At 39.7% G+C, this 27366-nt stretch overlaps 1 protein-coding gene and 1 long non-coding RNA gene across 2 annotated transcripts; one reads left to right on the forward strand and one right to left on the reverse strand.

The window, feature by feature from the left end:
• Positions 1–21943, forward strand: LOC117756632. The gene is made up of 3 exons (XR_004612824.1): positions 1–596; positions 20505–20509; positions 21931–21943. It is a non-coding gene; the product is annotated as an uncharacterized LOC117756632 (long non-coding RNA).
• Positions 3157–27366, reverse strand: LOC117756631 (serine palmitoyltransferase 2-like). The gene is made up of 12 exons (XM_034577230.1): positions 26970–27366; positions 23747–23941; positions 21530–21684; positions 19756–19904; positions 16907–17031; positions 16072–16165; positions 14425–14530; positions 13270–13489; positions 11883–12009; positions 7890–8025; positions 6984–7113; positions 3157–3724 (listed from the first exon to the last, which is right to left on the reverse strand). Exons 1-12 carry the CDS (start codon positions 27120–27122, stop codon positions 3605–3607), a joined length of 1710 nt encoding a protein of 569 aa, XP_034433121.1. The 5' UTR covers positions 27123–27366; the 3' UTR covers positions 3157–3604.

The following is a 27366-nucleotide window of genomic DNA, read 5'->3' on the forward strand; positions in this document are numbered from 1 at the left end:
GTTTTGTTTTTATTCTTTTAATGATTTACCATCATTAACATGGGTGACACTTTACAAACAGTATTTATTATTATTTTTTCACAATTATTATTTGCTGATATGTTGCAAATAGTGCGTTTTCTATGATCAAATGCATGGCCATTAGTCAACACAGAACACACCCAGCGCTAATAACAAAGACAGTTGTATTAAAAGAAACCAATAAGACTAAAAGATGAACAATCCAAGTAAATGACACTTACTCTCGTCTGAATTCTTAGAAAATCATTGGCATCAAAAGGCACTGTATCAGAAATAATCATCTCTGACGTGTGATAATATGCCGATGGAATAATTGCCTCCATTACTGGCACGGCTCCGGTACTTTCGAAAAATGCTGCCTGTAATAGTGGCGACCATTTTTCTCTGGTGACTTAATAGTAAACAAAATATTGTCATTAACCCTAACCCGTGGAAACCCAATAAACTTGGTACAAAATAGTGGGGCCCTCTTCCACTGTTCTCTTTCAACAACAAAGCTCACAGACCTGAAAAAAAGGCAGGAAGGTTAATCTACTCCGTTTACTTCAGACCAATGTGGTTTAATTGTTAAAATAGTGTCACAACATCTTCTTTTTGTTTGTACAAGAACTACCAATTCTGAAGGATTCTCTGAATTATATTTAAAGCTGCTTCATTAATCAGGCATGAGGCCTTGAAGTTTGGGGACCTAACAAATAATGTAAATGACATTTTGATATTAAAATGTATGAATGCCGGCTATCCTCAGTATAACATCGTCCCTCTTTGCTTCGAGCAGAATAACAAATTAATACATTTCTGACACAAGCACCACAGTTACAGTGACAGATCGACATTAATTTGAAATAAAAACCTTCCTGGACCCAGACAGACACGTTAACTCAAACTTTCTCTGAAACTAAGCAGATTTTTATCACAACATTCAAAACAAGTCATATCATAGCAGAAGTGTGTATATCACAGGATCTGGCTGTGGTGTAGAGCAGCTGTACATGCATCGATAGATGGAACGAGTGCTCAAATGATATTTGCAAGGTTGCACACGTGCAAGAGTAATTGTATGTATGTGGGACCTTTTTTTTTTATGTGTATTTATCTATTTTTTTACAGCTGCCTTCATTAAGGAGTTTAAAATCTCCATAGCACATTGTAAAGATAACCCCGAGAGTTCAAAAGACTGAGGGGTGTGTACAAGAAAAGCAAGAGACACACACACACAATTTAAAGTTATCCATGACGTTTGAGTCACAGTAGAAAGATAACACTTTGTTTTGCAAGGCATTTTAACAATATCACAAAGCAGCAAGGTCAGTACTAATAAGCACCTAGTACGGAGGCCCTTCAGTCCCAAATGGTGATATTCTTTTATCTTGAGCACACAAGATAAATAACTTGTCTGCACACAATACATTGCTTTCAAATGTGTCTTTCCTGGTTTCAGACACACACGGCCACCGTGATGGAGAGAACTCAGCTCATCAAGTTCTATTTTCACATACGTCATACAATGAAACTACTGCAGCTGTAAAAAGCTATGAAGCAACTTCCCTGTGGTTTTCAATACATGCAGACTGGACTATACAAATACTAACTTTTACCACAAGGTTATCTTGTGCAAACAGGATATTTACCTCGTGGGAACGAGTCAATATCTTGATATTAAAACATAATAAACTAGATCACGTTACAAAATCCACAAAGTGTTTTAAAAACTCAGACTAGTCATAAAATCTGTTTTTAAAACGGAAGATATAAAAAGTTTGATGTGTAAAAACCAATATGGAACGTCAAAGCTGAAATGGGAAAATTAAAACCCAAATAAAATCAGGGAAGGCTTCACGACACCTAGTGAGAGATCACTGACTCACCTCGGCACCAAGATATTTATCTATACAAGTTATCTTGTGGGCACAAAAATCACACAAAAATATATATAAATCACCTGTCAGGACTTTAGCGGCTCCGTACCAAAGAAATGAAGTGGAAATACAGGACATTTCTATCAATGCCGAGTTCCACCCAGTCTACTTTAGTCCTCTTATTATTCTCCTGTCAGGCCTGGAGATATGAGTATATAAATATAATTTATTTTTTTCTCTCCATTCCTCAAAATGACTTAACTGACCCTCTACACTTAAGTGGAGAACAACAGCTTACACTTGCATGAGCCTTTCAATCAAAAAAAAGAAAAGGAAAAGGCTATTGTTATAGTAACAATTCTGCCCTTGAATTATGTGAAATGTAAAACTAAACAAACAAACAAAAACAAATACACTGGATACACACGATGCCAGTGATGACGACATGTAACAGTAGTGGTGAAAAGAGGCTGACAACATTCATGAGCATCTGGGATCAAATTTCATTTCTTACCATTTTTCAAGGGCAGCAGTTGACTACGGGTCTGAACAACAGTTTTACTCTGTTAGTTGATCCTTTATGAAAACTGGTATTTTTCTTGGTCAATAAAAAAAACGAATTTTTAAAGTGTAACCACTGAGAGCAAAATAAAAACTTTACTGTAACTAAATGATATAAATTTGGATAAATATAAATTGTAATTCTGTTTAATGAACCCACAAAATGTGATTATTATTATTATTCTTAGTTAAACTGTCAGTGACGATACAACACAATGATCAATATTTCTAACTTGAAGGTGACAAAAGACACTTAATGTTTGGAACAGTGACTGTGGATTTGTCAGTGTTTAGCTTTTTCCATTTAGAATGGAATCAGACCTATTTGACGAGGGTTTGTAATGGATGACACCATGTGCAGCTGATTTTGGTTCAATCTACTGCACATTTTGACATGTTAGAAGTTTTGTGTGTTTGTTAGAAAAACAAAAAAGGTAAAAATTACAATTGAAAGGCTCAAGCTTCATTTCAACTGTAAAAGCTTGAGAGTATTGATTTTTGAACTTTTGGGAAGAAAGTAGATATGTCTTTTTCCTGAAAGGTTTGTATTCCAAAAACTATTAATTTGAAGTCATCTTCTGTTCAGCACCTAATATTTGGCAATTGTTTTTGTATACAACATAAATTGTCAGGAATTCCAGACATGGATGGAAAGTGATGTGTCATTTTATGTTCCAACAAACAGACTAACTTTGTCAGTGGCGCTGAAGGAGCAGGGACTTGTATGCAATTTTGATTTAGGAACAATAGGAACAATATCCACATCTGGAAAGCTCACATCTGTCCACTTCACATACATGGCCTTAAGGTTTAACGTGACGAATGATACAGGCACTGCAAACACACACACACACATATATACCACCCCCCTGAAAAAAATTCTTAGATGCACACTTATAAAAGAGAAATAAAAAGTTCACAAACAAAAGCAGAGGTGCAGTTTTTCAGTGAGTTTTCCACAGGGTTTGCATGTTTAGGTAAGGCAAAGTAGAATTAGTTCTAAATGTTTTCCCTCTTGTTGGGGTGGGGAGGGGTACGTTATGGCAAGCTAGTGACAAGGGGCACCTGTGCACATCTCGCTCCTTGTGGAAGACTTGCGATCTGTCTCGACCCGTTCTGTATTTTCTGGGGCTGCAGAGGCCCAGGCCATTTCAGGAGGGGAGTCAGTCATCAATGTCCTGGTACATGTTGTCGTCAAAAGGCCGCTCCAACGAAGGCTGTATTTTGTGCCGGGAGTACTTGAGCTGGAGCAGGTCTCCTACCTCGTTGATGACACCCAGAGCCTGTGGAGACATTCGTACAAGAAGAAAAGCTGACAACGTGAAGGGCGATATGTGGCCTGAGCAAATTTAAAGATGCACCAAGCAGGATTTTAACAGAACTGTCTCCTAAGATTAAAGCACAAACAGAAAGGACTTCTAACTCTAATGCTGCAAATGGACTGAATGTTTTGGTCCTATTGTGAAGGTGAAGCAGTGTTTGTTCTGGCTGAAACTCTGAGTTTTAGTTTATTCAGAGTTAAATTAAAACTTCTCTACATTTCAAGCTGGTAATAATAAAATGACACAGGGATGACAAGTGTGACGTTACATCTGTCTTAAGCTCACACACACAGTTCTCTGGAGGGATTATTAAAAATTATTTGTCAGGGGTGGTGCACATTTACTACAGCTCAGTTACTGCAGGTCACTTTCACAGTTTCAGACAGAAAACTGCTGCCAGCATCACCACAGACCAAGCAAACAGCACTTGTTTTAACTTAAAGCTGCATTAATAGTGTTTTGGCCACTTGGGGCAGTGCAACACAACAGGCATGTATAATAATATTTTAAAGCTGATATGGTGAATGTGTCAGATCAATACTGTGAGCTACTTGATTTTTAAACCAACATGTGTGCACAGACATTAGCATTGACTGCAATACTAGCACCATAGTTCACATACTCGCTTAGGAACTCTGTAATCTAGAGTCTGCATCGACTACTACGTACAAATCATCCGTGGACAAACACAGAAAATCTGAAAACAAGAACCACGACACCATTTGAAACCAATACAGTTGGTGTTGGGAGAGAAAATGGCAGTGACGGTGACACGGACGGTCTGACAGGTAAACACTTCTTGCTACAAAGATCCCTAACTGCAGCTGGGCTGACTTTGTGAGACTTCCACCACTGGTCATGTACTGATTTGTAACCTCATGGAGAATTCCTGTTCATTTACGTGCACAACCAACATTCCTAGGGAATGAAGGGGATGCAAGGTAGCCAGAATGTGCAAGAGAATGTGTGACTAAATCAGGTAAATGGGTGACCATTTTCCTCTTGAGCATTCACTTGGTTTATTGTAAAACGCAGAGAATAAACTGATCGCAGAGTCGGGTGATCATTCTCCTTCTCCTTTCTCCTCACACATTAGAGCCATTAATTCCATTGCCACAACCGATTAGTGCAACTGGAAGTAAAAGCATCTGTAAATGAGTTTGCAGCAAATGTGTCTATTCATCTCCATCCTCGTCTCTCCATTAGCTTTGTGTGCATTAATGCACCTGGATGGCAGCAGCACAGAGGCCACAGAGTGATCTCAATTAAGTCCTCATGTCTTTGATCTAATGGTGCGTTCATGTGGTAGAATAAGAAAAATTTGTTCAGAACTGAGAAAATTCACAATGCTATCTCAAGTTTAGCAGCTTTTTCACCTGGAGATGAATTCCCCAAACACAGATCTAAATGAATGGGTAGATACGTGAAAATATACTTAAGTACAGTAACAAAGTAAATGTACTTTTGTCTGCAGCTTATTTCATTTAATTTTTCCGTTCAAGAAGAGGAACAGGAGCTGATAACAGCCCTGAATAGACAGCACCTCCTGGAGTCAGCATCAGAGGCAGCTGAGCCTCAAGGACACCCCAATTAGATATGAAATGTAGGAAAAGTCCAGCCGCTGCGTGAGATGATCTATATTTATGTTTGAGTAAGAAAAGAACTGAGGAGAATCTTAGTTTGAGATGGTGAGGGGAAAAGTAAGAGCGGTCAGCTCATATCAACAAAGTAGAGCGGCCCTTGTTGAGAAGTGTCAGAACATCTTCTTATTGTTTGTACAAGAACTAACAATTCTGAAGGATTCTCTGAATTATATTTAAAGCTGCTTCATTAATCAGGCATGAGGCCTTGAGGTTTGGGGACCTAACAAATAATGTAAATTACATTTTGATATACAAATATGTTGTGAATGCCGGCTGTCACTATTTGCTTCGAGCAGAATAACAAACTAATACATTTCTGACACAAGCACCACAGTGACAGTGACAGATCGAAATCAATTTGAAAATAAAAACCCCCCCAAAAAAAAAAAAATCAACCTTCCTGGACCCAGACAGACACGTTAACTCAAACTTTCTCTGAAACTAAGCAGATTTTTATCACAACATTCAAAACAAGTCATATCATAGCAGAAGTGTGTATATCACAGGATCTGGCTGTGGTGTAGAGCAGCTGTACATGCATCGATAGATGGAACGAGTGCTCAAATGATATTTGCAAGGTTGCACACGTGCAAGAGTAATTGTATGTATGTGGGACCTTTTTTTTTTTTATGTGTATATATTATTTTTTTTTACAGCTGCCTTCATTAAGGAGTTTAAAATCTCCATAGCACATTGTAAAGACAACCCGAGAGTTCAAAAGACTGAGGGGTGTGTACAAGAAAAGCAAGAGACACACACACACAATTTAAAGTTATCCATGACGTTTGAGTCACAGTAGAAAGATAACACTTTGTTTTGCAAGGCATTTTAACAATATCACAAAGCAGCAAGGTCAGTACTAATAAGCACCTAGTACGGAGGCCCTTCAGTCCCAAATGGTGATATTCTTTTATCTTGTGCACACAAGATAAATAACTTGTCTGCACACAATACATTGCTTTCAAATGTGTCTTTCCTGGTTTCAGACACACACGGCCACCGTGATGGAGAGAACTCAGCTCATCAAGTTCTATTTTCACATACGTCATACAATGAAACTACTGCAGCTGTAAAAAGCTATGAAGCAACTTCCCTGTGGTTTTCAATACATGCAGACTGGACTATACAAATACTAACTTTTACCACAAGGTTATCTTGTGCAAACAGGATATTTACCTCGTGGGAACGAGTCAATATCTTGATATTAAAACATAATAAACTAGAAACTAGGAAAGGAAGAGCGGTCAGCTCTGCGGTGAGCTCGTATCAGTAAAGTAGAGCGGCCCTTGTTGAGAAGAGTGGGCAGCTATTTGATGTGATGCCTAGCCAATCAAAGCTCTGTACTTTTGTCGAGCAACACAATGAATTTATTCATTTCAACTCATCTTCTCCTAAATCTCAGGTCTCATATTTTGACAGGGCGTCCCTTATAATGATGTCAGAGCCAGAGAGGTGGGAGCGAATCAGTGCGTCTGGAGCTACGCGAAGAATTCTACAGATTTTTTAATCTTTCAACAAGACTCAGCCCAACGTAGTACATATTACTGTGTCTCTCAACAGTGAGAAGTAATATTTACCCTGTCCAGTATCTCTCTTGTGTGGGCGGCTGAGATGCAGAAGCGTGCCCGGGACTCAATGATGGGCGTGGCTGGGAAGCCCACGACCACCACCCCGATGTTCCTCTTCAGCATCTCCCTCCCAAACGCTCTGGTGGAACAAACGTGGTGGAGATGAAAAAATAAGTGAGTTACAGTGGGTTGTACAGAGTGGAGGACTTTAACAGCACTAATAGCAAAGGACGGGAACTCATGTTATTTGTATTTTTTATTTTTTCAAGCAGGGAAAGGTTTTATACTCAAGATTGTGTTTTTTCAAAAATACTGTTACAAAGTCAAACTCAACTTTCACCCTTAAAGATAAAAAATACACAAATATATAAATAAAAATACATAAACTTAATGTAGACATTTCTAATGAATATCTGTTTTCTAGATTTCATGAGATGGTCTTTTATTTGAATCTATGTAATGTGATAGAATTGAATCTGTACATAATGTAATCTGTGTTTAATCTGCTGGAAATGATGATTTCTCTAAATAACAAAAACCCATGGATTTCACGAATGAAAGTAACAGCTATGAGCAGCAATCAAATTAAATCAAAGTGGCATCTGAAGAAATTAAATTAATTGGAAAGCATCACTACTGACATTTCACTCAAACTAATTATCTTTTAGAGTCGACATGATTTTTCAAAGGCACAGCTTCCTACTTGTCATATTGCTACTATTTCAGAGAAATGAATTAACTGATGGTGATACTTATTTCATCACTCTGATTATGATGTTATCAGAGACATTAAAAATAAATGTGTGATATCCAGTTATTTTATTTATCACTGCGTATTGATTTAAACTGTCCAGAGGGAGTGGGGAGACCCCCCCCCCCTCTCCAAGCAGCAGCCAGTTAAAGCTCCAGGCTCACCCTATCTTGGCAGGCATGTAGAGCATCATGGGTATGACGGGAGAGTCGACGTTGCCGTAGATGATGAAGCCCATTTTTTGAAGCCTCTCGCGGAAATAGACCGTGTTTTCTGCCAGCTGCCGAACACGTTCACAGCCTACAGATGATAAGAAGAACACACATACTGCAATTATAGGATATACTGTGTCTAATTATCGAGATTATTAAAGTGTGCTGACCAATATTTTAAATAGCAGGAATGCACGATAATTATCAGAGTATTAATTATCGGCAGGTAAAAGGGAAAAATGGCATTTTTTATTATTTTGATAATGAAATTTAAGTCGATAAATAAAGTCGACAATTGCAATGACGTTTTTAACAAAACAAATCTTATAAGTCATCGGAAAAGTTGTCTTCGCCTCCTGAAGACTCACAATTGATACATTTGTGTGTGTTTGACCCTTTAGTTTTCTTTACAGGTCCAACTGAACAGTCGGAGCCAAAACCCAGGCCGGGAGACGTACGGGTTCAGATTCACGTTTTATACAGACAATTTGATCCGGGCCAGGTGCCAATCCTTTACTCGGGTCGGGTAAGTTAGGCACAGGTCTGGGTCCCAGCTTTCAGATGAGGGACGGTCCGTGTTGGGTTTGGGTAGAACATTTGCTGGCCTTTTTGGGTTCGTGTACGAGTTCTTGGACCTGTGAAGAACTCTAAGCTTCAATATGACATGGTCGCCACACACGTTCAAAGTCTGATCGATACCAACGAGTATTGTTTTACCACTGACACATGGACCTCTGCCATTAGTCAGTATCCTCAGTTAAATGCATCTCAGTGGCTGGATACAGACATGAGGTCATTTCTGTTGAGGAATTTTTGACCATCCTCACACATTACTGTATATGCCTCTATATAATGTATATCATATTATATCTGTACAGGAGAACAGTGCCTGTCTAATTCCACAGATACTCCCTTCTCTCTCTTAGCAGTACCCAAGGTCAGGTTATAGATAAAGGGCCAACCAACAGTACATTGTTGTGTCTACGCTCATGGACTTTCATATCTAACTCAGATGCGCCCAGAAATATATAATATAAATAAATACAAAAATGTGAGATTATTAGTCATCTGTATTTAAAAATAAAAAATAAATCCATATTATGCATCCCTATTAACTCATTAAGTCCTTGAAATGTGAGCATGTAATGCACACAGCCATAAAGGTTTCAGTCAGATGTTTCAGTTTAACTGAAAACTTAAAAAAATGTGTAAGAGTTAAAAAGGTCCCTTACAAACATGTTTTCTTTATCAGATTTAATATTTCTGGTTATAAAAAGAAAGGAAATTGTTCAGAGCTCGGCTGATGCTGATGCTTTGAAAAGAAGAAAATTGACAAGCAGCGGAAAACACATTCATGAGAGGAGTATGAGAAAACATGATCCACCAGCAGCCAGGCACCATGGGGGGGGGATACAGTTCTGAGCTTCGCTGTAATGTTTTTCTTCTCCCACAGCAGATATCTTCAGTGCGTTCTTTGCAAAGCGACGGTTGCATCAAACACAAGGCACCAATCTCTTGTTTAGTGTGCACACACATTAGGCCCCTGACTACACACAGAGAACTATTACATGCTGACTGTTGCAACCAGGTGAGAACAGATGACAAAGTGCTGACAGAAAAATCAGCTTAAAAAATGAAAACCATTTTGGGAATAAAAAAGTAGCACGAAGGCAGATTCTTACCTAACTAACATTTATCTGGATGAGCTTTGCCACAGTGCAGCTGAGTGGAAAAACTCAAACAAGTCCAGGTTATAACTTTTCACCCACTCACAATAAATATAAACTACCTAACTACCAACTGTGACATTTTTGTTAGGGACAGTATTAGCTGGAGGTGTGTGTGTGTGTGTGTGTGTGTGTGTGTGTGTGTGTGTGTGTGTGATGTAACTTTAATTCTTTATCTAAATTACCAGCCCTGTTCGTACAGACTGACACCTGGGACATCAGTTCAATGCAGTTATCTGCAATTACCTTCTTGAACTGACCTCATTGCCTGAGATGGACTCAAATCAGTGTGTTACCTTTAGGTTTAAATTATAGATGTTGAGACGTTATCAGGACTGTCCTTATAACCACATATTGCCATGGCCGACTTTCGGTTCAGCCAGTGAAGGAGATGGACTTGTGCACAGCCGGGGAGGATCAGCTCGAAAGAATAAGACGGTCAAATAGTAATTGATAAAAAATGGTCTGTATTACTTTTCCATTAATATCCACTGAAAAACGCTTTTCAGTACAAGGGCATTCACCCATTTACACACACACACACACACACTCAAACAGCATTTCTGTATACAGCGCTTTTTCTACCACATCCTTCATACACTGTGGACACAGCCATCAGGAGCAATTACGAGTTCATTATGTTGTCCAAGGCCACTTTGAAATGCAGACTGGAGGAGCTGGGGATCGAACTAACCATCTGCTAAGTGGACCACCCCCTCTACCTCCTTAGACACCCGCAAATATATACAAAATAGAATGTAGGACCCTCTGGTCATTGAGTGTTTCGGGGTGGCCAGTACACTGGTGTCACAGTAAACCATGACATGGATTCTACAATACCTTCATCACCATTCAAAATAAAGAGGCTACTTATGTCAAAAGTGGCATCTAAGCTCAAAGAGATGAGTGGAGGGGTTTTTAATTTTTCCAGATGGAGCAAACTACAGTATTATTCAATAGACAGCAGCCAGGTTCACATTTTTCTGTCCAAGTCAGAGAGAAAAAAGGCTTTTCAGTTTTTTTCCCCCGAACCGGAGTCGATCCTGATGCAGTTAACATAAGCTGCAATGATTTTGTCTTACACTGTCCCTCACAAGCCCAGTTATTGCTTGGAGGCCACCCTGCACCGTCGCCACAACCAGCATGTGGACGATGGCGATGAGAAGATATCACGAGACAGGCCAGGTTTAAATAATACGTTGATATAATACCATCACCTTCCAAAAAGTGAAAAAATACCCGGATATTTATTTTAGGTCAAATCCCTAAAACTGTTAGTAAGAAAATCTGAGGTTACAGGAATATAATTAAAATAAATCCTCAATTAACTTAAAATTTTCCTGCAGGTGGGAGTTGGATAATATGAACTTTACTTCTACTCCCGTTTGCTGAATAGCTGAGATGATAAGATGAGGTAATCAAGGTCCATGTTGAATTTTACTGACACCTGGTGGCATATGATGAGCATTGCAGAAACTAGGATTTAATTAATGTAAGACAGGCATAATAAGCAGCCTGATGTGCTGAGAATATATAAGTTTATTGAGAAAAGGACGATTTAGTGTTAATTTTAATAACCATCATATTTAATTAATTACCTTTCTTTGACCATTACTGTTTTCTAGTGAGATGATGGGCTTTCTGCAGATTCCATCAATAGAGTCACTCTTGATCTATTTTCATGTCAAAACTCTCAATCAGATTTCCATCATCCATTCCCAGAGTAGAGCATCTGACCTTGTTATGCTCCCATAAATCTTTAAATGTGTCATAAATGTATCTTTAAAAATTGAATGGTTAAATTAGCTTTTTGAGTTCAGCATTTGAAAGAACTGATGTCAATAACTTTATTAGGCATGACAGCTTTCTATTGTGAACACATCAAAGGGCTCATCTCCTGTTGTGGCAGGAAAACACCAAAAGCTTGTTTCCGCTTCACAAAATTTGACTGTCTTGACTTTGTCTTTTAGTATCTGTCAGAATTGGTTCAATACTTTATGTCACAAACATCTCCGTGGTTTTCTTACAAACTCAAATAGAGCTGCTCTTAACCACAGAATCCTGCTGTAATTCAGAGTCTTTAGAAATAATTTTTAAAGAGTCAGTGAAAAATTAAGACTGGTGTAATAAGAGATAAGAGACATTACATCCAGTTAATGATGCTTCAGAGATTAAATGTTTTTCCACATTATGTGAACATTTTTTTTATTGGACTTACCGACTGTTGTGCCATCCTCTCCCATAATGCACTTCATAGAAGTGATGATTTGCTCCGCCACAGGGGGAGACATGGAGGCGGCGTAGACTGCACTGTGGGAATGGGAGCGCAGGTACTCAATAAGATCCTAAAGCCAGCAGATACACAGGAGGTTTGAGTAAATATCCATGAACAACATTGATTGTATTACTCTATACTCTGTACCCTGAGCACAGGGTACTTTACATGTACTTCTTTATCGGTGTTTCCTACTGGTTGAAATATGCTTGTGGTGGTGGGTGGCATGCTGGGTGACCGAGCTCATTTGCTGAACCAACATTTTTTAAGATGTCCCCTTGACACCTCACATGCAGATTGTGTTATTTGTATATGCTATAATTTACAGATGTTCCCTAAACAGCTGCTCAGAGACTCTAGTTTCCACTCAGTTACTGCAGTGCATACAGCACAGACAGAATGAGTTAGTTTGAAATAAAGCCTTCTGATTTACCCAAACTGAATGATTTTATCTATCTGGATCTACCTGGATGTGCATTTAAGGGGGATTCTGATATATTTCCATATTCAATTTTCTTTTTTAATGCGAGTGTGTAAATGAATGGTACTTACAGAAGCTACAACAACTGAACGGATTCAAAGGTTTTCTAAGTACAATTCATTTACACACCTTCATTTTTTGAAAAATTCCCCTTGAATTTACCTAGGAAACTACATGGTGTGAAACAGATTGTAACAATATAAAAGGCTCAGACATTCAATGCAAACTTTTATGCAGTAAAGTTGAGGAAATGTAGATCTGAAAAAAATATACCAAAAAATTATTCCTCAGATGTTTCCAAATCCAGGTTATTTGCACCTTTTTGTCAGCTACATCCTGCAGCTTGATGACACCTTCCTACACTAAACATTCATTCATTATGTCAGCTTTCTTAAAAATGAAAAATAAAAACTGAGAGACTGCAGTGAAGGTGGTAAGAGGAGCTGACAAGACGCCATTTCACATTTTCATTTTGTTTTAGAGTCAGCTACACATCTGCACCTGCTCACATCTTGTTGAGGAACGTTTGAGATCTGAGATGTCTCAATCTGTTCAGCATTTCACTGGGACAAAAAGTTGTCAGGATGAACCTTGTCTTGAATAGCTGCTGTCATACAGCGACGTGACATGGAAGAAGGCTAATTCAGTGTTCAACTTTTGCACCTAAAGCACTTTTGATAAAAAGCAGTACTGTAAACGTACTATTCGATTTACACTGGGTCATTAGACTATTTACAGTAAATATTGTGACTTGCTGACCTGAATTTAGCTGATGCTACTGAATACTGCCTTTCTTATCTTTGAAAACACATGCCCCAAAAATAATAGCCCACGATCCTTCATCCTCACCCGTTTCCCTGCAATGTATCCCCCTGCAGCACCAAAGCTCTTGGTAAATGTGCCCATCATGACATCCACGTCACAGGGATCTAGGCCAAAGTAGTCGACCACACCTCTCCCTCTCAGCCCCAGGGCCCCGATGCTGTGGGCTTCGTCGACGTAAAGGTAAGCATTGTAGCGCTTCTTGAGGGCGATCACCTCTGGCAGGCGGACTATACTGCCTTCCATGCTGCAGGGAGGAAAAGGCAAAGTCTTAGTCAGTGTCACACAAATGTCCTGATGTGTTCATGTTCATTGTTTTCCTGAAATGTGAGCTCAAGGACTAACTATGTGTTCCCCAGCTGCTGAATAAACTTGATCGGTATGAGCAACACATAACTCCAGTACCATCTACCTACTAATTACACAAAGGCCTGTCTGTCTGTGGAATGCATATCTCATGTACTGTTGTGAAATTGCATGAGGTCACATTTGCAGTGTCACAGTTGGTGAAACGTGAACATGTCATAAGTTCAATCTTAGTAAAATGTGAATAAACAGGCTATCAGTGCTCTGTAGCAGTCAGTGGGGGAGGGACAGTGTGTCTTCAGTCTGTAGACGAGTGGAACAGGTCCTCTTCTACTTCCTCAGATAAACTACAGCAGTGGTCGGCAACTGGCTCAAAATCGCTGTCAGGTCATTTTGATAATGTAGTATTTATATTTCATATATTTGACTGACAGACAATCACAGGTATCACGGGTGCTGATCTCCGTCATGGCAACAACATTCATAGAATCATTTCCTGTTTAGCAATTTGTCTAAAAAGTAAAAGCACAGCATTCGTTATATTGCTAGAATGCTTTATATTAAGCTGAATTACAGAGCATATATCTTTAAAAAGTTGTGAACTGAAAGCTCTTTATTTTTCATTTGTTAAGGCAAAGTCAATGCCAGAGTTCTGTTTCACATGTGTAATGTCCTAGAAGAAGGTGCTCTGACATGGTGGTTTTGAAAGTTGGCAGATATGAAGGTGTATCTGTTCTTTTGTAACTAATTTGCTACTGCACCTGTTTGTTATGTTTTGTAAGCCCATGCAGGCTGGGCACATGTTGGTGCTTGACAACTTAAAAAAAAAAAGAGAGCATTAAAGCATCTAGCTTTTAAGGAGAATGGATGGATTACCTGAAAATGCCCTCCACCACTATGAGGATCTTCTTCCATGGTCTGTGAGTCCTGGGCTGCCCGTGAACTATGGCTTCTCTCAGCAGTTTCTCAAGCTTCTGCATATCTAACAGGAGTCAAGAGACAGATACATTCAAAATGAAAGTTGTGGCATCAGCAGGAGGTAACTGACAGGACAAGCTACATTTTACAAGTTACCAAACTGACTAAGGAGCAGAAATTGACACAAAATTGGTGCCGAGTGCCAAATGGAGGGGTGTGATTTATTAGCTGGAAGATACTGGCTAACATTAGATCTGAAAAAGTTGCTAACCATCAACTGCTAATAACACAAATATAAGTAATTCAATCTAAACATTAAAGATAAATACAAGATTATTCTTGTATCATAGATGCTAATCCAGCTGGATTTTTCACTAAATATGACACCAATCATGTTATCTGTTAAAAAAACTAATAATACAAACTAAAATATATACTCATAATCTAAGTCTCACATGCCATAGGAACCAGAGCTAACCTTATGAGCAAGTGTAAGGATAAACCACAGACTGTATATGAAGATGGACGATATGACTGCTCCCCAAATGTGAAGCCAAGTATCTTGAAACCTCCTCCATGTTAATTGATGGGACTTGGACCAAATTAAAAAGTAAAAGTACACATTCAATAATTCTCAAAGATGGATTCTGTTATCTTGCATAGTTCTTATCACACTGATGGATGTCCAAGGGCAAGCGAAGTGATAGAATGAAATGTTAGGATTGACAGCTGAGACTGACTTGCGCGTGTTTTGGCAGCAACTCGATACCACAGCTCCGTGCCCAAAACACTTCTGTGCAGACTCCTTATCATCTTTATATACAGTCTATGGGATAAACAGTCCAATTATTTTAACTATGCACCTTTTCCAGCTATCTAACTATTTTTCTGCATCTTATGTGCATTTACAGATAATGTTTTTGTGTGGCCATCAAAGTTTGTGATACTATACAGAAAGGGGACATGTTGTACTGAGTGCCAACATGACTGACAACATGAGTTATATTTGGAAAAGTACAGGTTTTTCAGTAAAGCCTGACAGTTTGACTATGAGCCAGCATGTAAAAATACCAGGTTCTTGAAAATGAAGACGCTATTCACTAATTTATCATCATTTATGCATGTCACACATTGTCATGTAAAAACATCTTCAAGAAATAGAGACCTAATGCTTAATATAAAGTACTAAAGTACAGTACTAAGTAATAAACATTTTGGCTGACCTCTAAAATGAAACTCAATGTAGCTTAGTCCACTTTTTCAAACTTGTGAAATAATGATCTGAGAACCATAGAATTCAGAGCTAGCTTCTCAGCAGTGACAGTGACATTATAATGTGACTTAATTTACTCTGTATAAATGAATGTGATGAGAACAGTGACATACAGCTACGTAAAATAAAAACACCATTAGTCGAGGTGTATCGATGAACTGGGACAATAAAAGTAATGAGCGAAAGATGCAGTTGGGGAAGATAAAATCAAAGCACTCGAGCTGAGGAACTGAAATAGACACAAGTCTGCAGCTGGACAGAGAAAATAAATGGAGCTATAAATGTAATTTATAGTCATACAGGGTCGGACCTGTTTGTAAGCACAGACTCACTGTTGTGTTTGAAGACTCTGATGGTGGACCCAGAGAGTCTGGCTCCCAGGACCAGTGACGCATGGTTCAGTTCATCACTCAGGATCAGACAGCCCTGCAGGACACCACACCAAAATCAAATCACATAAATTTATTTATATATATATATATATATATTTATATTCGTTTATATAAGCACATAGTGTTTACACATGTTGACCTACTTAAAAATCTGTTTGGTACAAATCATTTTATTGACTGCTTGGTTTGATATTTACGGTGAGCCGCTGAGCGACTATGTGATATTTTCACCAGTAGATTTGCATATTTTCAAAGCAGCAGTCTGACACTCTCAGTAGAAAGTAGCAGAAGTAGTAGTGCTGTACCAAACAACACCAACTATGTGTTGAAAGTATCTACCTGCCGAACAACATCAGCAGCAATGTGACAAAACGGACAAGGTGAGAAATAACAAAGCGCTCAGACCAGATACACAGTCGAGCTAATCACGACTGCAAACACAGAGTTTCTTCTTGATATGACGCCGGACAGTGGTCTTGTGTCTCTGTGGATTCAGTGCTGCTGGTGACCTGTTATGGAATGTTTTTACAGATTGTATTTAACATTGTACAAACCAGAGTGCTGGGTTGTAAACATATTTCAAACTTAAACTCACAAAATTTAAAGAAAGGTGTGATAGTGAGGGAGAGGACAGACAGAGAGACAGAGAGAAGGTGCTGCAACAACATACAGGACATCTGGTTGGGAAATAAAAAGGAAGCCGAGGAGTGGAAATAAGAAATGTGCGCTGCAAGAATAAATCAGAGCTCTGCCAAGGAACCACCTGCGGTCTTACCTTGCCAACCAGCGCTGGTATGTTCATGGAGTTGGTCGCGAACCCCATCCCAAACACCATAGCTGACTCCACCCCAAGGAACTCCGCCATCAACTTCTCCATCTCCTCGTGACAGTCCAGGTTGCCTGAGATACAGACACATGGGAGGTCACCAAGAGCACAAACCAATAAGCAGGGTGGAACAGAGTACAGTTTCTTCATTACTGTACTTAAGTATATTTTTCATGTATCTGTACTTTATTTCAGTAGATATATTTTTCAGGTACTTGTTACTTTTACACCACAACATGTATGTTACATGTGTGTTGTGTTACATGTTCACATTGTTACCTCAACCAAGGAGGTTGTTTTCTTCTGTCTTAGTAATTAAGTTGGGGGGGGGGGGGGGGGTGGAAGAGTCTATTGGCAGAAATTGAATATAAAATAATCCTAGTGATGTTTTCACTAGTGTGTTTCATCCAAATTGTTTTCTTTACCCTAGAATGGGCTCTTTTTTAAATACTTTATATTTACATCTCTACGGTTGTTTTTTTTACAGTAGTCTAAACTGGGCCAACTAAACACCTTTTGAGTTTGTATGACAACTGAAGGCTGACACAGGTTCTCTCTCATGTTTGAAAGGGGAGGGTGAGGTGAGGGGTATTCAGCTGCAACATGCAACTTCACCACTAGATGTCACTAAATTCTACACACTGAACCTTTAATACAGTGCATCTATGGTTGGCACTTTTTCTTCTATGAGGGGCAATTGGGGGTTAAGTATCTTGCCCAAGGACACTTTGGCATGCAGATGGGGAAGACTGGGATCGAAATGCCTGAAGGTCACAAGTGCTCTACCCCCTCAGCCACAGCCACCCTTTCATGGCGGCAATGTTTGGCCTTAGCTGACATACGGACTCTACTGAGTGCCGTTCTAGTTGAATATATTCTTTAAAGTAATCAATAACGAGAGGGGAATTGGGTTAAGGTTATGATCCAATTAGAGTTGGCAGATAACATTAGACCCCGCCTCCTGCCGCAGCATCACTGATAAACATCTGAAATTGGTTCACCACAGTCATGATGATGGAATAGACACATACACAGTACTTTTAATACTTTGACTCACGAAGTTAAGTGGTACTTTTATCATAGTACAGTTTTGTCTATTCATTGTGCATTTACTCAAGAAACAATGTTTGAATACTTCCTCTTCCACTGCTAATAAGAACCTCTGAAGACCAGTGGCTTCAGAAATTAAATTTAGGAAATTAAAAAAACAGAAAACTGAACAAAGTACTCACAAAGTAAATTACAGCTACATAATGCCAGACAGCTGCAATCTTTCATGTATCATAAACTCAATCTGTCTCTCAGTGTTATGCTATATGTCATTTCCTGTACAGTCAACTTCTGATATTTCCAGCTGACAGCTCTTATGGAGCACACACACACACGCACACGCACACACGGACTATCAAAATGTGGACAGGCTTCCTCTCTGGGTAAACAGAGAAGCATCACTGGTTATATACACTTAAATACACAGTAAATATCTGCAAACCAGATGGCGGACTTCACTTCCTCGAAGCTCATCCGGAGCTTATCTGACCTGCTCTTCCTCAGATACATTTTTAAGTAAATACAAACCACTGTAGAGACCTCAGTCCTTATTTACAAGTTCTTAAAGCTACATACTCTGGTTAGTCTCTGGTCGTTTTAGTCAAATCCATTACATGGGATTCTTTATTTAAGATAATCACATTTTGAAAAATATTTAATCAGAGCCCATAGAGGACAACTGATCATCTGACCTTTGCAAAATGTAAATGAATGTTTAGGGTTAACAATACTCTTGAGTTTTTGCCAGAGAAGCTGTGGAGCAACATTTCTTATGAGTGGGCCTCCATTTTGTTTGTATTGTGCACATGCAGGAGACAGTGAAGAGGGAGACTGGTAGATTGCAGAAAAGAAGGGAAAGATGCGCAATTTGAAATTGCAAAAGCGTTTTTTAGAAACTGTGCTGAAACAATTGGTTGGTGATTCAAACAGCTGATTTTCAGAAAACAAGTTAATGCAATTTATTTACAGCTGATCAGGATGCCTCTGGGTAAGATGGATGGTAACTGGCGGCCCACTGGCAAAGATATCTGGCCCCCCAATATAATTTTGAGTATCTTGTTGTTGTTGTTTTATTTCAACATATCGAACTGACATAGACATTTACACATGTCGCTAGTGCTAATCCCCGTCATCTTTTATAGAATCACTTCCTGTTTGGCGACAAAGTAAAGGCATATTGTTAGCATATTTTATTTTGAAAAGTTGTTGTAAGCAAGATTACACACAAATAACTGAACGGATTTCCATGAAACTTGGTAGAGGGTATGGGTCAGGACAAAACACAACATTTTGGTGCAGATCCAGAAATGTATTTCCCCTTTCTTTGACATTGACACCATTTTCACAGACAATAACGAATGGATCTTGATTTAAAAAATTAGGCACATTTAAGAAACTGATATCCAAGTGTGTGTTAACTTTGGTGCGGCATGATTTGATTTAAAGTGGACTGTTGGGCCTTTGCGGAGGTATGCGTTCTACAGAGTGGCATTCTGGTTATGTACATTTTTGGGATTGTGTGACAGCCCTTAGTTTTAATCCTAGTAAGGTTATAGAAACAATTGATTCTGATAAGTAACACTGACTGTACTCACATAATTTATAGATTCTTACAAGCCTCCAAAGGCTTTGTCAGAAAAAAAGTTTGTTGTGCAGCAGAAATCAAGCTACGATATTGAACAGATGTCAATATACTAATCCTTCAGTGGCAGCAGGAATAGTGGGTGTGTTTTGGTGTGTGTTTGTACCAATCTCCTGCCTGGTGCTTGCAACTCCGACGCCGTACTTCATGGTGACTTCTGCCGCAGAGTCAACACACGGACCTGTGTTCTCAGCAAAGCCCAGGTAATTATATGAGCCCAAGTTAATCACATCCGGGAATGACCGACCTGTGTACCTGGGAGAGAGAATCACACAGAGGAATCAATCAATGAGAGGAAGCCCATGTTTTTTCAAGCAGAGTGCTGGTACCAAAGAAATTATTGAAATGGATTGAAAAGCTGGACTGCATCAAAGTGCTCTTTGTTTTTCCAATCTTTCAGTTCTCGTAGAGGATCTGACATAATGTGGGATGCAGCTGTCCCCTCTTTCTCTGACAGGAACCGCATGATCTCAAATTTTTGCTTTTCCTCCTTTCTTGTCATAGTGTGTGAGGTCTGACCACACCTTCCACCCCGGCTGCTCCTCAAACCAGTGAGGAGTCATGATGACAAAACAGAAGGTTCTCACTGTCACAAGTTACATATTGCATCAGTATAGTGAATTACATATGAAATTGAGCCAAAGCAGAAGGAAATGATGCAAGTGGAACTCTATCTGATATGTTGACCATTGCAGGCGGTCATGTGTGAGAGAAGTAGATTCAGCTCATTTCAGTCCAGCCATGTAGCAAAGAAGAGACGTGGATATGCATTTCAAATACATACAACTGTGATCTCATCTAATTTGCACTGTGGGTATTGTTGAGATATTTGAGAATATACCTGGCTCATAGTAGATCTGGTTGGATTCAACTAACGTGTGATGCAGCTTGTTGCATGAGAATAACATGAAATCAATGGATTCTGTGTTTGTGAATGTCGAGTGAAAGTAACAAAGTATCAATCACTACATGCAAAGGTGGACAAGGTAAAGACAAAAACCTGCTCTATACGATTCAATACAATCCTACTCAAAAGACCCTTTTTCGAAATGTATATTCCTGAATATATAGCCAGGCTATTAATGTTTTTTTATCTTGATTATTACCATCATTATTTATGGACCTCCTTCTGTTTGTAAACCATTTGTTTTCTTGTTGTGCAGAATTTGTACTTTTATGTTGAAAAGTGCTCTATGAATAAAGTTATTTTTATCAGTGTAATAGACCTGCAATAAAGCTATATGTTAAACATACAATACGATGTTTGTTTTGTTACGAGTGTGTCCAAGGGGAGTAGATAGCCATGTCTGAATTCAGATTCTGTGTCATATAAATTTGAATCCTACAGATTTACCTGATCTCGTCTTTCTCCCTCACATAGCAGGTAAGGTGTGGATAAGAGTGTGTGTGGGGTTTACAGATGTTTAATATGTTCTGAAACTCATTTATGAAGCAAACAGTCCAAAGGTTTCAATGTGAAGACCTGCTGCTTTTGAGGTTTTATAACCTTGTATATTTATATCTATGAAAAATGGTTTAACAAAATAAGAGATGTGAAGATGTGATAAGCATCAGTTGCACTGCTTTCTCGTTTGTTAATGACTTGGGTTATCAAATAGGGACACAGATTAATCGATTATGTCTACTAATGCTGGAACAATTATTGCTTTCTCGATGAGCTGATAGACAAAATAATTCCAAGTTCCATACTCTCACATCAAAATATTTACTGGTTCTGGAAAACTGTGCTGAACTTTAAACAATTGTTTTCTGATGTGAAAACAATGCAAAACAAAATAATGTAAAATGAAACATGTCAGTTTCAGTTTGTAAAGTAACGTATGGTACAGTCATGAATAAAAGGTAAAAGGCTTTCTCACTCAAACGTCCAGTTGTAGTCTCTGGACGTTCTTTCCATCAGGTCCATTTTGGCCCCAGGGGCACTGCATATGGGCCTGTTACAGTTGTCTCTGATCCGCATGTAGAGGTTCCTGGTGTAGAAGTTCTCAAAATCCTGGTAGAGGGGCACGAAGTCCTGGACATGGGCGAGTAAAGAGAACAGAGTCAGTGGGAGTCTAGAGGCTCGTGACCCGAGCAGGAATTTAGGAATTTCTAAAAGTGTCCCTTTTTCTTTATGGAGTACAAAAACTAGAAGTTCCTTCAAAACTACATGCCTCTCATACTTTTGGAAAGCTTAGCTGGAAGGAATTTAATCTCTGGAAATATAATCTTTAACATTTAAACACATGACTTGGAGAGGCGTTTTCCTCGCTTCTTGGAGGGAACATCTGTGGGATAACCTCGGGGTGATTTAATGACTTCCCTGCGTCTATTCCACGAGCTTCCTTTCCTCAACATAACCAAACACTTAAAACAATGGGCTTCTCTATCAAACATTACGTAACTCAGGAAAAACAATCTCAGCAGTGGGGGACACATTCCAAATGAGCTGATAACTCCACCATTGGAGGTGTGTTGACACAAATGCTATCTTAAACTTTCAAAACACTGCACATGATTGTGAAGAAAAGCACCTCAGAGAGAATATTTCAAATATTATTATCAACCTCACTGAGTTTGCATGTGAGGCTCACAGATCTTTCTGAACTGTCCAGACTTTTCTCACCATATTTCCTGTTTGGGATATTATCACAGCTGATGAGATTTAATGTTCACTTCTTTGGTAAACTTCATTCAAAATGTTTGACATCCGAGGAACCTGGGCTAATCGATCTACCAACTAATTCCACAAATGGCTGTATGTATGTGGAACACATACATACAGACACAAACTGTTCAAACAGTTAATCTAATCGACTTCACCCTTGGCATATGTAATGTTAATTGCCCAGGGATGTGCAGTGTCAACTTTGGTGCCATTTGGACACTTGATACTTTAATATTAATAAAAATCGAATTAACAAGCAACCAGCGCTCTGTAGCAGTCAGTAAACATGTCTTCCTCTACATCCGCAGATAAATAAAAAAAGATCTGTCCAACAGATTATTTTGATGATTTGATTAGATTTGTTATTATACCATAACTTACACAGACATTTATGGATATCACGGGTGTTGATCTCCATCATGGCAACATTCATAGAATCAATTTCACTTTGAAGCAATTTGTCTTCAAAGTAAAAGCACAGCAGTTGTTTTGTTGCTGTCAAACTTTATATTGAGCTGAATTGCAAAGCTTGTATTTTGAAAAGTTGTGAACTTGTGTCTGAAGAGTGCGTTGATTGCTGAAATAGCCAACACGCTAAGTGAATCATTCAAAGTTGACTTTAAAATCCTCATTGCAGACAAACCAGGTAGGATGAACACAAAGTTTTCTAACTTCACTCTGTCCAGCACACAGACAATAAAAAGTGAAAGTTTATTATTGGTCAGTTTGACGAGGACTCACGAATAAGCTTCTAATGTTTGGAAGCTTTGTGGTGTGGGATATCATCTTGGTTAAGTCAGGTTAATAAAAATTACAAATGGATCAGGTTTAATTGTTTGTGTGACCAGGCCCTGAGTGACTGCTTTTTTTTTAAAACTACTGACTAATGACAGGACCACGGCACTTCTGGGGCCAGTACCCCCCTTGCCTCACCCCTGGTATAACTCCTAACAATTTCAGAATATAATCACAGTGTGTAAAGATGCACATACCACCAGGGTCAGTCAAACCACTTAGGACTTTTCACATGTCTGCTATGAACCAGGCAACATGTAACAAACCTCCATCTAACAAATTAGGTCATTCAACAGCCTGAAATGCACCTTGCCTCCTTTTTTCTGCAACTTTGCTCACAGCGTCGTCACTTCGCAACCAAAACAATGACTTTCTAGTCATACTTAAACGCACAGTTTGCCTCCTGCAACATGTCACGTGTCTGCTTTTTGAAATCTGCTCAACTTCAACCATTATAAAAAGAAAACAGTTTCCAAGAGCCATTTTCTGCGTGTGGAAAAAAACAACACTCCCAGGGTAATTACATGTGTGATGATTGATAAGTGCAAAGCTGCTTACATCAGTAAAAGCTTTTCCACACTTGCCTGATTTGTCTTCCTGTAACTGAACACATTGCTTCTGGGGCTTCTCTCACCTTTTGCTCCTCCCTCTCGCTGGCGACGTTGCACCTCTCGATCTTCCAGTGACGGAGGAAGTCGCGGAGGTAACCGAAGATGGTCAGGATGCCGTAGCCCATGTAGGTGAACACCGCCACCAGCATGGGCGTCTCCTCAAACGTCTCAATAAAGGGCTGATTGTACAGGCTGCCATCATGGGAGGATGTGCGGACCTAAACAACATGGAAAACAGTCAAACCTACTGAAACAAAAGAAAAGAAAAACACTACGAATGTTGAACAATGGTGATGAAGACGAGAGGATTATTGAACTAATTGCTTTGGATGTTTATATTCGGTTAATCTAAGTTTGGATTACTCTTTATTTGAAATAGCTTTATCATAGTCTTTCAGAGAAATGACATTTTAGTCTTTTTTGCAGGTTGCTCTATAGTATCATTTTTGAAAATAGTCATAATATTCTTAAAATAAAATTGTATGCAATTCATAACAGGGTCTCCTTGCTGGTTATTTCCTTTTTCTCAAAATATTGTGACTTTTTTCAAATTCAATTTCAACTTTATTTCCTCCACCAAGGAGGTTGTGTTTGTTTCTTTGTTAGTTGGCAGGATTACACAAACACTACCCAGCTGATTTACATGAAAATTTGTTAAGGGCTGAGGCATGACCCAACGAAGGATCCATTAAATTCTGGAGCATAGCCAGGGTTTTTATTTCACTTACTATAACATGGTGAGAGAGGGCATTTGCCTTGGCGGAAGTATACGCTCTCCACTATTATTCAATTACTTATCTCTCATAATAAATAACCTTATTCTTGAAATCTCCGATTATTATTTAATTAATATAAATATATTACAAGGTGTTATCAAGAAGGAGCAAAATACAGAACAGTTTTTCAACAAATTATACAGCAGGCAAATTACACACAGTTACCTAATGCACACTGGCAAAAACACATTCTCCCCACTAATGCTTTACATGCTATATGCTATATAAATGTGCACTCTGATCTCCTGTGACTCACTCATCTTTTGTTAAAAAAAGAAAAGGAAAACACTTTGTCTGTTGTTGTAGTTGCCTGAGGTTTGTGTAATTCACTCAGAGGTGACTTATAGCATGTGCAGCCAAATTGTAAGTGGGATGAAGATAAGGGCACAGCATTGAGTTCTTCAGCTATCGAGGGAAGAAAGCACTGAGGTCTGACTGCATAATAAGGGGGAGCTGGCTGCATTGGTGGAAATCTGTGCACTCAGTGATCTATAATGCAATAATACACTTTACATGCATCTAACTTTTACACAGAAAAAAAAAAAATCAGCTTTACATGTCTGTTTTCTCCATTTTGACAAGTGGACGGACAGAAACCTGCGACTCACACAGATAGTGCAACTTGCCTTCCCATCATGCTCCCCTCTGTGCTCATGGCCATTAGGCGCTACATGTGACCGGTCATGCCTCTCTCTCAAATACCTTAGAGAGCAGTTGCGCTGACATCTGCATGAACTATGATCAGCTGAGGTTCAGTCACCAGGCGCTCACTTTCTGAGCCTGTGCCAACCCAGTACAGCGCCAGACACAGGTGATGACAAAACCTGTCCACTCCCAGTCTCTCCCTTTATTTTACTTGGGAATCTCAAACTGGAGATGACTATAATTATCTCACTTCTGCTGATAGTTCCCCCACTGAATTATCATTATCACTCTCTGACTGATGGCCACTGAAAATGTTTTTGCCTTTGTAATGGAGAAGAAAACTGACTCAAAGAAGTTTCGAAAATGTGAAATTCTACTGTTCAACCTTCACTCAACTTTGCTTTGCTTTTCATTTTGCTTACCAGACTCAATATACTGTACCACAACATGTCTAAGAGTGTGACACCCATGTGTGCGACAGGATCTACTCATGTATTCAGAAGGGACATGTTAATTAGGACAGGGGGTGCACCCGAGGGTGGAAATTTCATTAGAGTCTTTGGAAACTGCTGCTTGCGGTCTCAGTAGAGGTGCCTTTGACTGAACATGAGCACCAGCTCAGTGTCGCCATAATCACTAACTCATCACAGCTTCAGCCTTCAGATGTTAAGGCAGTTAACCACTTCAAGAAACAAACAAAAGACAGCCAAGCAAGTTTTATTACTGAGCCTCGGGGTATGTGCATCATTAGACACTGATTATGTTCTGAAATAGTTAGGAGTTAACCCAGGGGTGAGGCACCCAGATGACAGCTGATTGGCCCCAGAGGTGCCCCTGTTGTCCTGTCAGTAGTTAAAAAACTGGTCAAATGTACAAAGATGTGTCAGTAGTAAACCTTCGCCCCTTGTTAACTTTCAATATTTGCAAGCGAGCAGGCAGATTAAACATTTGCTTCCTGTGCCAAGAAAAATACAGCAATGGGCGACAGCCAATCGAACACCGATCAGGGGCTTTGGTCTGCGACTTGCAAAGGCGACTGGCAAAGCGGGCTGAGAATTGTGTTGACTGAACAAGGCTCTACCAGCGACACTAATAATAAACAGGAGAATTTGTCAGGAGTCTTAATTTCCTTGAAGTACACAATGGGCTCCAACAAGGAACAGTTTTCAAAATATCAAATCTAATATTTAAAGGACGTGTGGCCTCACTCAAAACTATAGAGCTAAAAGTAAACAAGGCATAACTAGAATGTGCAGCTTAGATAATCAGGAATAGTGAATGGATGTTGGACATATAATCAGCCCCTCTGTGACCGCCACTGAGTCCTGCCAAGCAAAGTATTATTGACTAAACAGGTTTCTCATATTGTGAAATGTCAACTTTCCCAGTTGTCACATCGACCTTCCTCTTGTGAAACAACTGGGCTGGCGGTGCAGCGCAGTATAAACCCATTCATAAAGTTGAGATTTTGTTGCATTGCAATAATGCTCTGAAAACAACAACTACGCCGAACTGAAGAGCGTCTCCACATGATTCATAGAGACACTTTGAGTCATGCTGTGGGGGAGAATAGAAACCAGCAGTGAGCGGGAACTCTTAAATCCAACGTGTTTTTAAAAGGAGTTTGGTGTCGTGTCTCGATAACAAACTAACGGATGTCATCTGCATTATCAGAGCATTAAATCGTTGATCGTGTTACATCCGGTTAACGCCTGAGTTGTTACGATCACAACAAGATGTCAGCCAGCGGCGGCAGCGGGTTTCGCACCGTGGATGCTTCCCCGGCTCCAGCAGCCTGTCCTCCCCGTCCCATCCCGGGCCTCACCTCCTCCTCCTCGGGGTGGCAGTGGCGCTTCTGCTGGCGCTCGTGGCAGCGGCGGAGGCTCCTCACAAAGCCGTTCCTCTCCGGCTTCAGTCCGTTCTTCGCCCGCTGACACCCTTCCCCGGCGGCCGGCTTGGCGGCGGGGCTCTCAGTCATCGCTGGCGGACGGGTGTGGAGCCGCGACGGGAACTTGCATGAAGCGAACACGGAGCAGTGGCCGCGGTGCGAAGCGGTGACAGCGCCCGAGCTGCGGACGATTCCAGGCGCGCAACAAACTCTCAGGCACCGTCACTCACTCACACACGCAACTCACTCACACACACACACTCTCTCACACACACACACGCAACTCGCACACGCACACGCTCACCCACGCACTTTGAAATCTGATAATATAGAC

This window comes from Hippoglossus hippoglossus, chromosome 22 (assembly GCF_009819705.1).
Source record: "Hippoglossus hippoglossus isolate fHipHip1 chromosome 22, fHipHip1.pri, whole genome shotgun sequence".
Lineage (NCBI taxonomy): Eukaryota > Metazoa > Chordata > Actinopteri > Pleuronectiformes > Pleuronectidae > Hippoglossus > Hippoglossus hippoglossus.